At 40.6% G+C, this 14664-nt stretch overlaps 1 protein-coding gene across 6 annotated transcripts in view; it reads right to left on the bottom strand.

Annotated features, from left to right (window-relative positions):
- Positions 1 to 14664, bottom strand: part of CYRIA (CYFIP related Rac1 interactor A) — a 105603-nt gene that overhangs the window by 24268 nt on the left and 66671 nt on the right. For 3 of the 6 annotated variants that reach the window (XM_080814334.1, XM_080814332.1, XM_080814336.1), the window contains 2 exons: positions 11257 to 11377; positions 5391 to 5470 (listed from right to left, as the gene is read on the bottom strand). In XM_080814334.1, coding sequence (XP_080670460.1) covers positions 5391 to 5460 — 70 coding nt within the window. In that variant the 5' untranslated portion in view covers positions 5461 to 5470; positions 11257 to 11377. The remainder of the gene's footprint in view (positions 1 to 5390; positions 5471 to 11256; positions 11378 to 14664) is intronic. The other 3 variants (XM_080814331.1, XM_080814333.1, XM_080814335.1) reach the window with 1 other exon arrangement.

Raw genomic sequence — 14664 nt, 5'->3', positions numbered from 1 at the left:
TACTTTCTATCACTCAGTAATGTTCAAGTGAATAGCTGTTCCATTATGTGTCCATTCATGACTTGATGGGCATTTGGATGGTTTCCACTTTTTGGCTATTATGAATAATGCTACTGTGAAAATTGATGTCCCAGTTCATGTGTGGACCTATGTCTTCATTTCTCTTGGGATGTACCTGGGAGCGGAATCATTGGGTCATAGGGGCGACTTTATGTTTCACATTTAAGGAACTGCCAAACTGTTTTCCAAAGCATCTGCACCATTTTACATTCCCACAGACAGTGTAAGAGAGTTGCAACGTCTTCGCATCCTCACCAACACGTTTTATTATAACTTTTTTGTGTGTGAAGTGCTCTCTTGTGGTGGTTTTGCTTTGCATTTCCCTCTTGACTAATGACAGTGAATGTTTTTTCCTGTGTTAAGAGGTCATTTGTTCATCTTTGGAGATGTTCCTACTCAGATCCCAAAGGAATATATATATATATATATATATATATATATATATATATATACACACACACACACACATACATACATGCACACACACACATACATATACATATATTTAAAGATTTTATTTTTTTATTTGACAGAGAGAGACCACAAGTAGACAGAGAGGCAGGCAGAGAGAGAGAGGAAAGCAGGCACCCTGCTGAGCAGAGAGCCCGATGTGGTACTCAGTCCCAGGACCCTGGGATCATCACCTGAGCCGAAGGCAGCGTCTTAACCCACTGAGCCATCCAGGTGTCCCCAAAGGAATATTTTGATAGATGCAATTGTTTGGTAAGACAGAGTGTCTTTGAAGCAAGGTGCCCTTGCATAGATTGTCACCTACTGGGACTTGTGCCTGTCTCAGAGACCTTCTACTCCAGAGTGGATACTGTGTGAAGGGCTGAGGAAGCGTATTAATCCATAGAGTTCAAGTTCTAAGTTATGGCTACCATGGCTACCTTTATATCACCTGCCTGGCAAGGGAAAAATAGGGAACCAAAACCTAAAAGGAGTCTTCTGTGACCAATTCCGGAGCCCTCAACTCTGGATCTGGGAACTCGAAAGGTTGCCTGGTCAGCTCCGCTGTCCCAGACCCTAGGGTGTGTTAATGTTTGACTTGAGTGCGTTAGTCAAATATGGTTCCCAAACTTCCCGATCATCAGAACCACCTGGGACATGAGGGCAAAAGCAGATTCCTGGAACTAGGCCACTGCATCAAAATTTTGGGAGAGGCTCAGACAACTATGGAAAATCTATATCCACCAGATGTTTCTAATGATCATTTCAGTCTGAGAATCCCTGGAATTACTTCGCTGGATGGCTAATGCCTGCTGCTCCCTTTGGGGGTCATAATGAATAGATTCAATTGAACAATCATCAACAGACCTTCAGGCATATATCTTCCTATACACGGTCCCCAAAGCCATTGCTCAGGCAAGATTAGGTTGCATTTTATTCCCCTCTCTGTCCCCCAGCCTTCAAAAAGGAAATGGAAATATGTCAAGGAGGCAGAGACAGAAAAAGAAAAAAAAAGTAGTGGGATTAAAAAAAAAAACAAAACCAACAACAATAAAAGAGATGTAAAATAGTTGTGTAGAAATGTGAGCACAGAGTGTGGAACTCACTGCAAAGGTCAGACAAGAATTTAAATTAAATCTACACAACTGAAAAACCTTAGGACAGATGTGTCTAATTTTGTCTTATATTTTGACCCAGCTTAATTATATCTATTTGACCCAGTTCAATTATATTCCATCACTGACTTCAAAAAGAAGACTCAACACTCAGAATAGAGGTGCCAAATTCATTTAAGCTGTTGCTACATGCTGTTTGGCCTTCCTTCCTGCCTCCGTTGCTTTCTCCTTAACTCTTTGCAGTCCAGCCTCTATAGGCAAAGGAATGTGTCTTGAATCTGTTCTGCCAGTGGCTACAGTAGCTGGGTAGCTCACGGCCCGTGCTGCCATTCCCTTTCCAAGACTCATCTGTCTGGAGTGTTTTGCAGCACGTGAATCCACTTACAGTCCCTCCTTCTTTCCTTCTTTACTGTCTGTGCTCTCCTGGCTGCTGCCTCCATCTAGCCTGTTCTATTCCATTCCTTCACATGGCCAGCATCTGTTACTAAAACTTATTTGGTGATCCGTTCTCCATGTTCAACATGGGGAGAAGATGCTGGGTTGCAAACCTGAGTGGGGCCCGGACCCTGCCATCGTGAGTCTTGGTTTAGTAAGATGTTCTCTTTCCTCTACAATCTAGTCTCTTCTCCTGATCTCTGACTCATCAGCCTCCTGATAAGCATGAGCATACCTAAAGTTCCCACCTGCCAATCCCTTATCTGCTCTCGAGTTTTCCCTCAGGGAGTTCAGCTATTCTTTTTGAAGGTGAACCCCAATTATGGACCACTTAGCCCTGAGCTTCTGCAACCGCTGTGGTTTAACCCGAGCCAGCCCTCCATTTCTGCCCATACTTCCTTTTAGTGAGCATGAGCTGCTCTGTCTAAATTGGGCCTCTTGCCTTTCTTCAAACACGCCTTCCTATTCCTACCCCTACCTACTTCCACTGTTGGAAAACTCCTGTCCCTATACGCTTGTAGAAAAATCACCCATTCTTTAAAGCCTGCTCTAAAGGCCACCTTTTGCAAGAAGAATTCTCCAATTCCTTCTGTTGTCTTCCATTTCCCGAAACTAAATGCATGCTCTTTCTTCCTCTTTACTCCCCAGACTACAGAGTGGTCTTAAGTCCCTTATTTTTATCTTGTCTTGAAAAATGTGCCTATATTATCCTGCACACCAGCCTGACATTCCAATGACGGTCCTTATTTAGCTCTGTCTCCCTGATGTTGCCTGGCTTACATGGATGTTCGCAACAATATTGCACATACCACTGTTGTGCTGAGCGGATATCTACAGCCTACAGAGAAATCATGGCCTCAGCCCATTTTGCTACCCTCTGGTCCATCACCATTCTTTTTTGAAAATCACCTTTAGGAAAGAGGATTTTCGGGATCAAGAAAAACGTATTTTTTTCCATGAGATGTTTTAGTTCACAGATGATGGAGAAGCTCTCTACTCAGGAACAGGATGATGGCTGTCATACTTCTAAGAGGCTGCTTGTGATGGGCTCTTGAGGAGGAGAGCCAGAGACCTGTGCTCCATCTCAGGTCCTTATTCATTCCCTATGTGACATCTGCTCAGCTATTTATCTTTTCTTAGTCTCAGTGAAATAATGTTAACCTTCTCCTTGGGATTAACAGGGAAATAAAGAGTTCCCATACATTTGTTGGTAAATTTCTAGTTTTTTTTTTTTTGTTTTCCTTACATACTACTGCTCTAGTCCTAATGAGCCCCAAGGCATGAGAATCCAGTCCACAAGGAACTTTGTTGAAGATACTATGGCACATCTACAAATAGAGTTTTTGGTACCATAAAGAACATCATCAAAATTCAAGATATTTAAATGTCCTTTTTAGCCATAATGACCTTTTTAAAAACAAACAAACAAACAAACAAACAAACAAACTAATTAAGAAACTATCCAAAGTACAAGACCGAGCAGACCAGAGTGCTTGGTCTTAGGAGAGAGGAACAGCAACAGATCCTCTCCAACAGCAATGGGCCAGGGACCTCCAGGGGAATAACCCCAGAAGGCTGGTCCTCTAGAGAACACCTGTTGAAAACCACTGCTTTAAGTCCCTATAGACTGTGATTTTCTCACTTGGAAGACTTTTCAAATTAGACTTGACAAAGAACTCAATATTACTCTTTGTAAAAGCAAGAAAACCACGAATGCAAGAACAGCTAAATAGACAAATGGGGGTCACTGAACGTAGTAGGCATTTGTGAACAGGATGTACAGGTGCATGTGGCATTTAGAGCTTCAGGAAAAGTGCAGGCATTTAACTCCCCTAGGGGTTTATATGCTCCTCCCCCCACATTTTGGGTGAATGGAGTATTTTACCTTCACCACTGTTTTGGACCTTGTACATCCTGGACGCAACAGTGTAACATGCATGTGACAAGTGGAAGGAATCAACTAAACATGCAGATAGTAAGATTAGGGGGATGAGATAATAGGTCATTTATCTTGTAAAATTCTTTAAAGTTATTAATAAATCTTCATTAACAACAAGAGCAACAGCAATGAAGATATGTGTTCGCTAAAGTTACACCAAGAAAAAACAAACAAACAAACAAAACTTTCCTTTCAATGTGTCGTATCAATCTGGTATTGATCCCAACTATGGCACTTACCAAATCCAGCCAACCCAACCCAACCCATCCAACCCAATCCAACCCAACCCAAACAAATCCAACCAAATGGCAGCAGTAGAAAATGAGTTAAGTTAGAAGTGAAATATCCTTTATTGAATATAATCTAGAATCTGAAATTTTTTTTAGAATACGTGAGCTTCGGGATCACTTTTCCTTTTCATGCAGCTCTCTTACACTTACTGAAGATTCTGAAAAGACATCTCTAGGGAGCAGTCACCTTTTGCTTAACTGTATCTTTGAAGGGTCTTCTAGCATTTACCTAGAAAATCTCTGTTTGCAAGTTTAATATACATGTAAGGAAATTCTAACTTATTTTTTTAGTATACATAAATATTTGAAAAATTAAAGCTTAATGCAGGTTAAAGTTTGCAACAAATGGTGAATACTGACAAAAAGGACATTTAATGTGCTTGCTATTGTGGAATTGCAATTTAGAAAAAGGGGAACGTAATAGTGAAGGTGGAAACATACGCTTAGTTGATAAAACATGAATGTGTCACTCATCTGGAAATATATCCAATCAAGAAAATAAACAAGATAAGGAAAAAAAAAACAATGTTTCTTCAGTCATAATTCACAGTAATTTCACCTTAGGAAAAAAAATTTTTTTTGATAAAAGAAACATAACATTCAGACAAAAGGAGTATATCTCAAAAGTTTTATATAGTTTTATATAATCAAATAACATAAACAACAGACAGCAATGACTCAGAAATAAATAATCCAAATGCCTATTTTCTAGTTTTGATAATTTTTTCACATCTAGTGATATTTGTTTTATATTAATCTCTGTAAGTTACTACATGTGCTATTTTTCTTTAGAATACGATATAGTCTTCCATAAAATTTATTAAGAAAAATACATGATGATGATAGATGCTAGCTGATGAAAATAACTGGTTCTATAATCAAAGAAAACCATGGATACATTAAGAAGATCTTCTATGAGATTTAAAAAAAAATAATGGGAAAAGAAAGAAATGAAATACTCTTTGGAGACCCAGAAAGAAATGCATAGTGACATTTGGATTTAAGTATCACATAAAATCTTTATGTTATAACTTCTCTATCAACAAGCTATAAAGAGAGCAAACAAGTTCTCATCATTATCTTTTAATTTTTGGAACTTACTTTCAAAATCCAGGAAAAAGTGTGGATAATTTTCAATTTCCCTGGTAAGGACTTTGAGCAGGTTTCCCATCCCAGCAAACCTAGGAGAAGCAACACAAAACCAAATACCATTAGCAGGATGAAAAACAGAGTTCTTTTTCTTCTTCTCCTTCTTGTAAGAAAAAAAAAAAAACAAACAAAACAGACTTTTTAAAGGGTTGGTCCTATTTTATTACCTTGCATAAATCACACTGGACCCCCAATAGTTGCATCTGAGACCAGATACAAAGCATCTCTGTACCAGGAGATGACTAATAACTTAGCAACTTCTTCTTGAATCAGGGACAGATAAATATCTCTGAGGTTCTGGCTCTCTAAAAATTATGGTTATTTGGCCTAAGCCACATAAAGTATGACAGTGAGAAGAATGTCACAAGCTGTCTCTGAAGAATACACTTGTGTTTTACATATCATTCCCCGTAATGACAATTAACCAAAGAACATGCTATTCTAAAAATCAGGTATTTTAGTTATAGGAGACAAAGCTTAGGCATATTCTACATTGTTTACTTCTCCCCTTCACCAGTTCCCTGAATCTTTACAATTAATGCTTTAGCATTGCTTTGTTTCCTTTTCACCGATGTGGGAACATACCATGTTAATGGACAAGCACAAAGAGGGCATTATTAAAATATCTGCCCAGGAAGGAAAGTTTCTTAAAATTTCTGAGGAAAAGAGTTTAGAAAACACAGATTGAGAGCCCTAGGGACCCCTTATGGTCTGTACAGGAAGCCAGATTTCCTAGAAGTTCAATTTCCTGGTAAGTCAGAAACTCTCATTTTTTGGGATGCCTGGGTGGCTCAGTTGGTTGGGTGTCTGCCCTGGGCTCAGGCCATGATCCCAGAGTCCTCGGATCAAGTCTACATTGGGCTTCTTGCTTGGTGGGGAGTCTGATTCTCCACCTTTCCTATTCTCATCCCCGCTCAAGTTCCTCCTCTCTCTCTGAAAAATAAATAAAATCTTAAAAAAAAACCAAAAGGAAACTCATAATTTGACATTTCAGTGGTGACAAGATTGGCTACTTCATGAAGTGCAAACATGAAAAAGTGTTGCTATTAATCCAAAAACTTATTTTCAATAAAATTTACAGTGTAATTGCATAAGTGGATCAAACCAACAGAGAAATACAGATTTGATATATATCGGCAATCCCAACTTAAAAAAAAAAGGAATAGGGAAAACATAGTTATATTTAGGTTATTGGCAAAATTTCTACTGCTCTCAGCTTCAGACATTAAATTATCTTCTTCAGGAGGCCACTGGTCCATTCATTCATTCGGCACATATTCGTGGAGCCGCCATTTGATGCTGGGTGCTGTGCTCTTTGGAAGTCATTTCTCTAACTCCTGACACAGATCCCTCAGTTTGTAGAGGATCAACTTGAAAAATCACTGGGCCAGTAAAAGAAAACCGCAGGGCTGCAGTTTTCTGTGCACGGGGCTTCAGACAGTGTTTATGCTGATACAGGAATTCCTAAAAATACACCACTGTAAGAAAGATGGGAGGAGCAGAGAGTGCTTTGTGTGAGACAGTATGTAGCCAGAAGTTCCCTTGGATGCAGAAGGCGATATTCAAGTCCTCATAATCCTCTGCTGAGAAAACACTTGCACACATCATCCATGGAATAGACCACTAATAAGCTAAAAAGGAGCTTGGGAAGCCCAATTTCAATCCTTGTTCTGTGTCCTGCTACCTCTGTTAGCCAGGACAAGCCTCTTAATCTCTCTAAATCTCAGTCTTCTCATCTGTAAAATGAATTTTTGAAATGTATCTATTTCATCAAGTCCTGAGAATTAATGAGATCCAATTATAAAATGCTTTGCACATCAGTTACAGGAAGTACTCAAGAAGGGCGAAGTACTACTAGTATGGATAATGATGATGACAATTGCCAGCATCACCATTATCATGATTATAACAGCCTTCGGATACTTAGGGTTATCCTGTGGAAGATGGGTTAATAGGTTGTATGCAGCTCTAGGGAAGAGAGTCAGGGTCACTGAAGAAATAACAGAAGAAGATCTTCATTCAATGTCATGAAAAAAAAAATAACCATTCCAATTGTCTGGATAGTGAGGGATTTGCCTTGTGAAATAGTGAGCTTCCTGTAACTCGTGGTGTTTAAGTACTCTAGCAGCCTGTAAAAATATAGAAATGAATGATGTGTTGGGCAGATGGTTGGCCAAGATACGCCTTAGACCTCTGCCATCTTGAAGTATCTGGGCATGTGCACCTACGTGTGTGCACACACGTACACACCTGCCCTTGTGCACTGGGAAGCAAACACCATGCTTCCCTCTTCCAAAAGAATCTTCCCTATTCTGTCATTTTCTGTCATTTTCCATGCCCTTATGCACATATCTATTAAAGATATTTTTCGAGCAAAGCTCTGTATAAGGTAGATTTTGCCAAATTAAAGCTCAGAACTGGTGTAATCCATTCCTGCCACTGGGCAACATTCACAAACCCTCCTGAGTCTCTTGGAAAGAATCTGTATCCAGCTTAACGAACAATTCCAATTCAGACCCAAAGACATTTCTGGTAGGAAGATGATTCTACTGTTTAGTAGTGGTCCCAACTTTCACATAAAATGCCTTAATGGAAGTTAAATATTCTTGATTTTTCCTGGTTTAGCGCTATTAATGTGTCGCAAGAGACCTGAATGGATTTAGCTTCCTCCTAAAATTCTGTCTTGTGTGTGATTTTACTGTCAGACTACCTGGGTGGGAAATATGTCAAGCCTTTAAAATTGGTAACAGACTGAAAGGAACACACTCAAATATCAGTCGGCTACAGAATTCTGTCTGTTCAAAAGGTCATTTCAGCTAACTGGCTGATATGGTCAAACATTTTGCAACATGATTCTAACATCAACTGTGGTCAATTAAGGAACTCCCATTATTCTAGATGTTTCATACTCCCAAAAGGAACTGTCTGGAACGATGACTGTGGGACATTATGTAGCCCTAGGGGTCAAGTCCAGTCCCATGGAACCTGCATTTCCAGACACACTCTTTGAATAAGTACAGAAAGGTTTGATGCTTCTTGCTCCTCTTTAAGGTCAGCAAGAACTCATGGAAGTATATTCTGGTTTCAGGTCTGCAAAGTGAGTTAACATCACACAGATGGTCACTGAGGTGACCTGGGATCCACTTGGAAGAGACCCTCAACCATGGGGTTTCCACCACCGCCCAGCCATATCCTGCTGGCAGTGACTCTGCAATCTTTGCAAATAGCTCTTCAGTGCATAGAAAATACATCTTTATGCAGTACATTCCTAGTGAGATACTTTCATTCATTCATATGAAGATTCTTAAAAATATTTTATCTTGTTCAATACAAGGACATAAGATACGTTATTATAGCTATTAGAGAATGCAGATACATAGCAAGAGTGGGGAGAAGGGAAAAATAAAAACAGAATTGGAAGATGAAGGTAGAGAGGCAAGGAGCATGTGAATTATAGGACATCTGGGCTGTAAGGTCTTCACGTTCACTGGAGATGAGTGTTCAATTTCGACCTGCGCTTCTGCTGGCCAAAGCAAAGGAGAAAAAATGGTCCTTTTTAAGATACGGTGTCCAGAAAATAAAAACAAATGGGTTATGCTGAAGAAGTAGAGTTTTACTTTTTTTTATTAAAAATAAAAAAAGGAAAAATTGATCATAGCTAAGAGGCAGTTGAGACAAAGAGAAATCTCCTGTGCCTAAGAGTACATAGAGAAGTTATTCGTATCCGAGGAGGAGCCAAGGCTCCGAGCTCCCGGGGGCACAGAAGTGGTTTCACAGCTGAATGGGGGGCAGAGCTGCTTGGCAGGCAGTTTGGGGCTGTGCTTGAGAAAGTGGGAACTCTGGTTTCCGCGTTGCATTTGGGTCTGTCCCAAGGAACGCCAGTTACTTGCCATTCTCCCCTATGGTGCGGGAGCTTCTATCAGAATGAATACAGAAACCCAGCAAGTGCTCTGCTTCTCCTAGGAGGACTTTAACCTGAGTCTCTTAAAATGGGGATGATGATTCTGATGATGATTCCTGGCAGTTTCTATAAGTAAATTTCCAGGAATAGGAAAGGCCTCCCCAGTAATGCACGAGGGGGAGGAGAACCAATGTGAAGGAGGGAAGTATAGCCAAAAATGTAGAAGCTGAAGTACTAAAATACTTTACTAGAAATAGAAGTCACAAAGGAGGATGGTAAGTGGGACTCCAGGCATAAAAGAGATCAAGTAATAATGTATAGAGCATGCTTCTTACTCAAAAGAGTGTGTTGTCTGTATTGTGAGCTATAGGCTTACTTCACACACACACACACACACACACACACACACACACACACACACACACACAACTCCTTTGGCATCTTCAGAGATCGTTTTAAAGTGAGGCCTTCCTGGGACTTGCTCTAGCTACAGTGTGCATGTCAGGGTTGTGAGATCTGAATTTATTTCTGCGTGAAGAGTCTGGTAGGGGTGCAGCAAGGGAAGAGGACAAGGTCTTGGCTATCAGATGAAGACAAAGGAAAGGTATATCAGTTGGATAAGAACTTAGGAAGAGGTGAGCCTTGCAAAGACACTCTCTGACTCTTTTACTTGGGAGGTCTCTTGCTTTTGGAGAATAGCGTTGGAAGATAATTCTCTTGCCATCAGTTACCACTCTGGATTGCCCTTTGCTCTTAGAGGCACCAGTCTTCTTCCATGGCTGGATTTTCCAGAACTACCCCTTCTTTACCAAAGCAAAGGTCGACTGGGTTCTTGGCATGTTGACTTTCGCTATTGGCTGGACCTGTTTTCCCACACCATTATGAGCTAGGATCCACCGGAAAAGATTAAGACATGGTCTTGAGAATTTAAAGCACAGAGTAGGTCAAAATAACAATATGGCCCACTGGTGTTCTCAAAAGATGGACACCGTAAGTAGTGGATGAAGGAGATCACCCAGAAAATTTTGAAAGAGCTGCACAAATAGAAAGCACCATCCAATTCTCCTATTATTCTGGAGCAATTCATTTCAGTTGTGAGTCTTGGGTTCCTCATCTTAAAAATAGTCATATAATAACATCTCACAAGGACTAAATGAAACAGGTGTGAAATGATTGCGCATACTGTAGAATGCCATGCAAATATCACTACAATGACTCAGCATTACAACTCAGTTTAAGTTATTCAGGGAATCAAAGAAGTATAATATTCCCTGACTCACAATATCACAATATAAGTTCCTTTTCTCTAGATCTTTCATGTTTGGTCTCTTAAGGTCCATGTTTCTTCATGCAAATCACTTTCATTATCATCAGGTTAATAAGTATCTAAAGGCATTCATAGTTGACACGGCAAGATATTTTTCTAGGGGCCAAACAATGTATTTTAGATATATTTTTCTTATTTTATCTTCAAAATATACTTAGGAGAAAGATATATTTTCTAAGGTTTAGAAAATTGAGGATTATGAAAATTAAATGTAGAAGCTGATTGAAAAAATATAAATCCTTATTTAAAAAAAAAACCAAATTTTCAGAAGAACAGTATTTATGTGAGTTTGTAATAAGCGGAGGCTGAGGTCTTCAGATAACTTTGTGTACATTATCAGCCATTTCCAACATAAGAATTCCAAGCATATACAAATGCTTTTGAAAACAGGAACAACTAGGTCACTCTTTTAGTGAACGTTAGAATCGTCATTGAAAACTTCAAATTTTAACCAAATGATCGTGTGCCATTTCATAAACATAGCATAAAGTCCAAGGAAAATAACAAATATTTAAGGAAGAAAACCCCACCAAAGTGACTCATGAAACATCTCCACCGAAAAGGAATGAAGTGCCGAAGGACTCACGTACAGATTTGTCAGCAATCTTAAGAAGCGGAAGTTATGATTATTGCCCACTCGGTCCCCGGAGACTTGGTTCCTTCCAGTGTTGGCTTTCTTCCGCACTGATTCTCTTGATAACAGTGACCTATCTAAATAAAAGGAAAAAGCAAAAGCAAGCTCCTATCCCAAGACGAGGGAATCTGATAGTAGTTTGGTGGAAAGTTTCTCTCTGCTCTTCCGCCTTTAAACTTTTGAAATAAAACAACAACAACAACAAACCACACACCTGTGATAATTACTGGAGGGAACCAGTCAATTACTCATTGAACACCCCGACTACCCAGGGCACAGGGATGGGGCATGCAGGGGCAGAAGTCATGGCCTCAGCACTCAGGGAGGCATATTCTATTTAGGGAGATGGCAACAGGCTTAAGAATGGGATCTACCCAGGAAACATATAACACATTTCTGATAAATGATAAGTGCTCAGAAATGTTAAATGAGTGTGAAAGTCACACTTTGGCACATACTGAGAACCAATCAGGGGGATTAGAGCCTGTTATTATGATACCATACACGAGAGGGACCAGGACATCCTTTTTATTGAGTGCCTACTGTGTGCCTGGCGCTACACTTGAGCTTCCACACATTTCAGTCCACTCAAAACTCACAGCAACCCTTGAACTCGCTATAACTATCCTTATGTTTACTGGAGGAAAAAGGGGTTCGCGTGGTTAGAGCATCTTTCTGGGCATTGGCGGAGAATAAAAGATAGAGTCCCATTTGACGCTGAGACACCGTGAGCATAAGTCTATGCGCTTTTCCCCACAGGAGGAGACCTGAAGCTCCAGACCCTAGGTGGTCTGGGGACTTTGGGAGTCCATGAGCGGGGAAACTGCACGCAAGCTAGCCTGTTATCACACGCATGCGCTCTCTTTTCTTGGAAGAGGAGCCACCGTTTCTGTTCCATTCCAAAGTGGCCTCTCCACATGAGCACTGCTCAATGCCATAGATAGGGAGGGAAGTGAAAACCACGGCGGGTGGAGTCTCCCAGAGAAGCTGACTTGATAAAAATGAGCTGCCCTGAGAGCGTGAAGCACCCTACACGTCTGGACCTGGACTGGCCAAGGGCAGCCCTCCCAGCTGGGTTTGGGGGGAGGGGAGGGATTTAGGGACGAGAGGAGAGCAAAGGGCACAAGCTGGGTGACTCGTCAAGTCTTCCAAATACAGAGGGATTATCCCTCAAGGTTCTTTTACTGCTACATAATTTTGAAATGGGTCCTTTCGCATTTTTTTCTCCAAGTAGTCTAGAAGGAGGGCGTTTCTCTAGTCACTGTAGGAGTGTTAATAGTGCCTATAGAGGCAGCCCTGCACATTCCTGCCAAGGGAGGCCCTCATCTCCCAGGGGTGACAATTTGGGATGTGCACGTGGTATTTTCTATGACTACTTTCTTGGCTCCGGGCATAAAACCACTTCCACGGAGTTAGCTCTAAGCCTGCTCAGTAGAACACGGAGACTCTTAAAAAACAGTTCTCTGCTAACATTTCCAGTTCCAAAAGAGAGGAGAAAATTAAAGGGCACACATACACACACACACACGCAAATATAAATATATATATACCCATATATAGATATGCATATGTATGTGTGTGTGTATATATATATATATATATACACATATATATATTTATGTGTATATAAAATTTGGAGCTCTGCACTGTTTGGAAGGAACAATTGAGTAACAGCATTAGCTATATTCCCAGTGTAAAACCAAATAAAACAAATCTGAGCTTTGTCTTTAAAAACTTGGTCATAGTTTGTGAGGAAATTAATCTGTTTACTCGAAGTGAGACATAACAAAGGACCCAGGCCTAGGGTGCAGGCATTACTGGGATTTTTGACCTTTTCCTGCATCTACCAGAATTTCAATGCCAATGTCCTTGATTAGAGAATAGGCGCTTTAGGAACGATGGCTATTTGAAAGGAGAATTCCAAAGACAAGACCACCTTTATCAATAAAGAACAGAACATGAAGAAAAAAATAGATAAAACAGTAACCCCACAGGGTTTTACCTTCTAATATATTTTCCTTAAGGTTTAAGACAATGAATACCCAATGCCTCTATCAGAAGGGGTAGCTTTTGTTAACACATGGAATGAGCCAATGTCTTCCAGAATCTATAATACTTGGCATCCCTGCCCCTGATGCAAAGATTTTAAGAAAGCAAAGACTTTGGTTCTTTGTCTATAACTCAGTATTTTGCAGGATAAGAAGCTCGGTCCGTCCTAACATTTTTCTGCAACATAGCATATAAGCCACAGACCAGTCACGAATGCAACAATAACATATATTTATATAATATCACATCTTTGTCAAAGAGGTGTCTGGCCACAATCACCCTCAACAACCAGCACGTGTCAAATGTAGAAAAGGTATTATTAGGCCCATTTTACAGACCAGAACTCATGGGTCAGGTAGAGTAAGTGTCCTTCCCTAAGGCTCCAGATAGATTCTGGACTTTCTGATCACCCAAATGTCATCACAGTACGTTCTATAATAGAACCGGGATCACCTTTTTATAGCTCCTATTTTCACAAAAAAACACTTGCTCAAGGACCCAAAATACATTAGGGCCAAAGAAGGGACCAGAACGGAGATATCCTGCCTTTCCATCTCATGCTCCATCTGCCAACACAGAAAGTAAATGGGACACCTGATCCGTTCTTTAAGATGTAAGAAGTACAGTGCGATGTACTGTTGCCAATGCAGGGCTTCCGTGGCAAGTTTGGAAGGTCTCATCAGAACGTGCTAATTGGCGACCTAACAAGGACATCCCCGTGGATGGTTCACACACTTGTGCACACTTCTCTGGGCCCAGACCTTGATTATCCTAATTCTGACACTCAGCAGAACTTGTCTGCATCCAGCAAACAGCCCCCAAACTGACCTTCCTGGCTCGTCTTGTTACCCTGTCCTTCATCTCCACACGACTGGCAGCGCCCTCTCTCTAAGCACAAATCTAATTATGTTACTTCCTTTTCCACTGCTCGCCAGTGCCTGCAGGATATAACACAACCAGATACATGCACTGGGCACAGAAGAACCAGGCCTCTGGCCTCTGCTCATCGCCTCCGTCCCCTGTCTTCCTCTCTCTCCAGGGACCCTACATTCCCCCCACACCCTGTGCTTCTCTAAAGGAGTCCTGCTCTTTATTGCCTCAGGGCCCTTGCACATGCTTCTCCTTTTGCTTCCAATTATAATGACAACTAATATTTTTTTTAATGCTTTGCAGGCCATAGTGATGAGAGTTTCTCATGTATTAGCACGGCTTAATTTTTACAACAACCATATGAGGTCGGAACAGTTATTCTCTCAATTTCAGAGATAAAGAAAGAATCTTAGAGATTTAGAAACTTGCTCAAGCCCACAGTGGC

Source organism: Martes martes (assembly GCF_963455335.1).
Source record: "Martes martes genome assembly, chromosome: 9".
NCBI classification, from domain to species: Eukaryota; Metazoa; Chordata; class Mammalia; order Carnivora; family Mustelidae; genus Martes; species Martes martes.
Note: the sequence above shows the minus strand (reverse complement) of the source record. Positions and strands in the feature narration are given on the sequence as shown.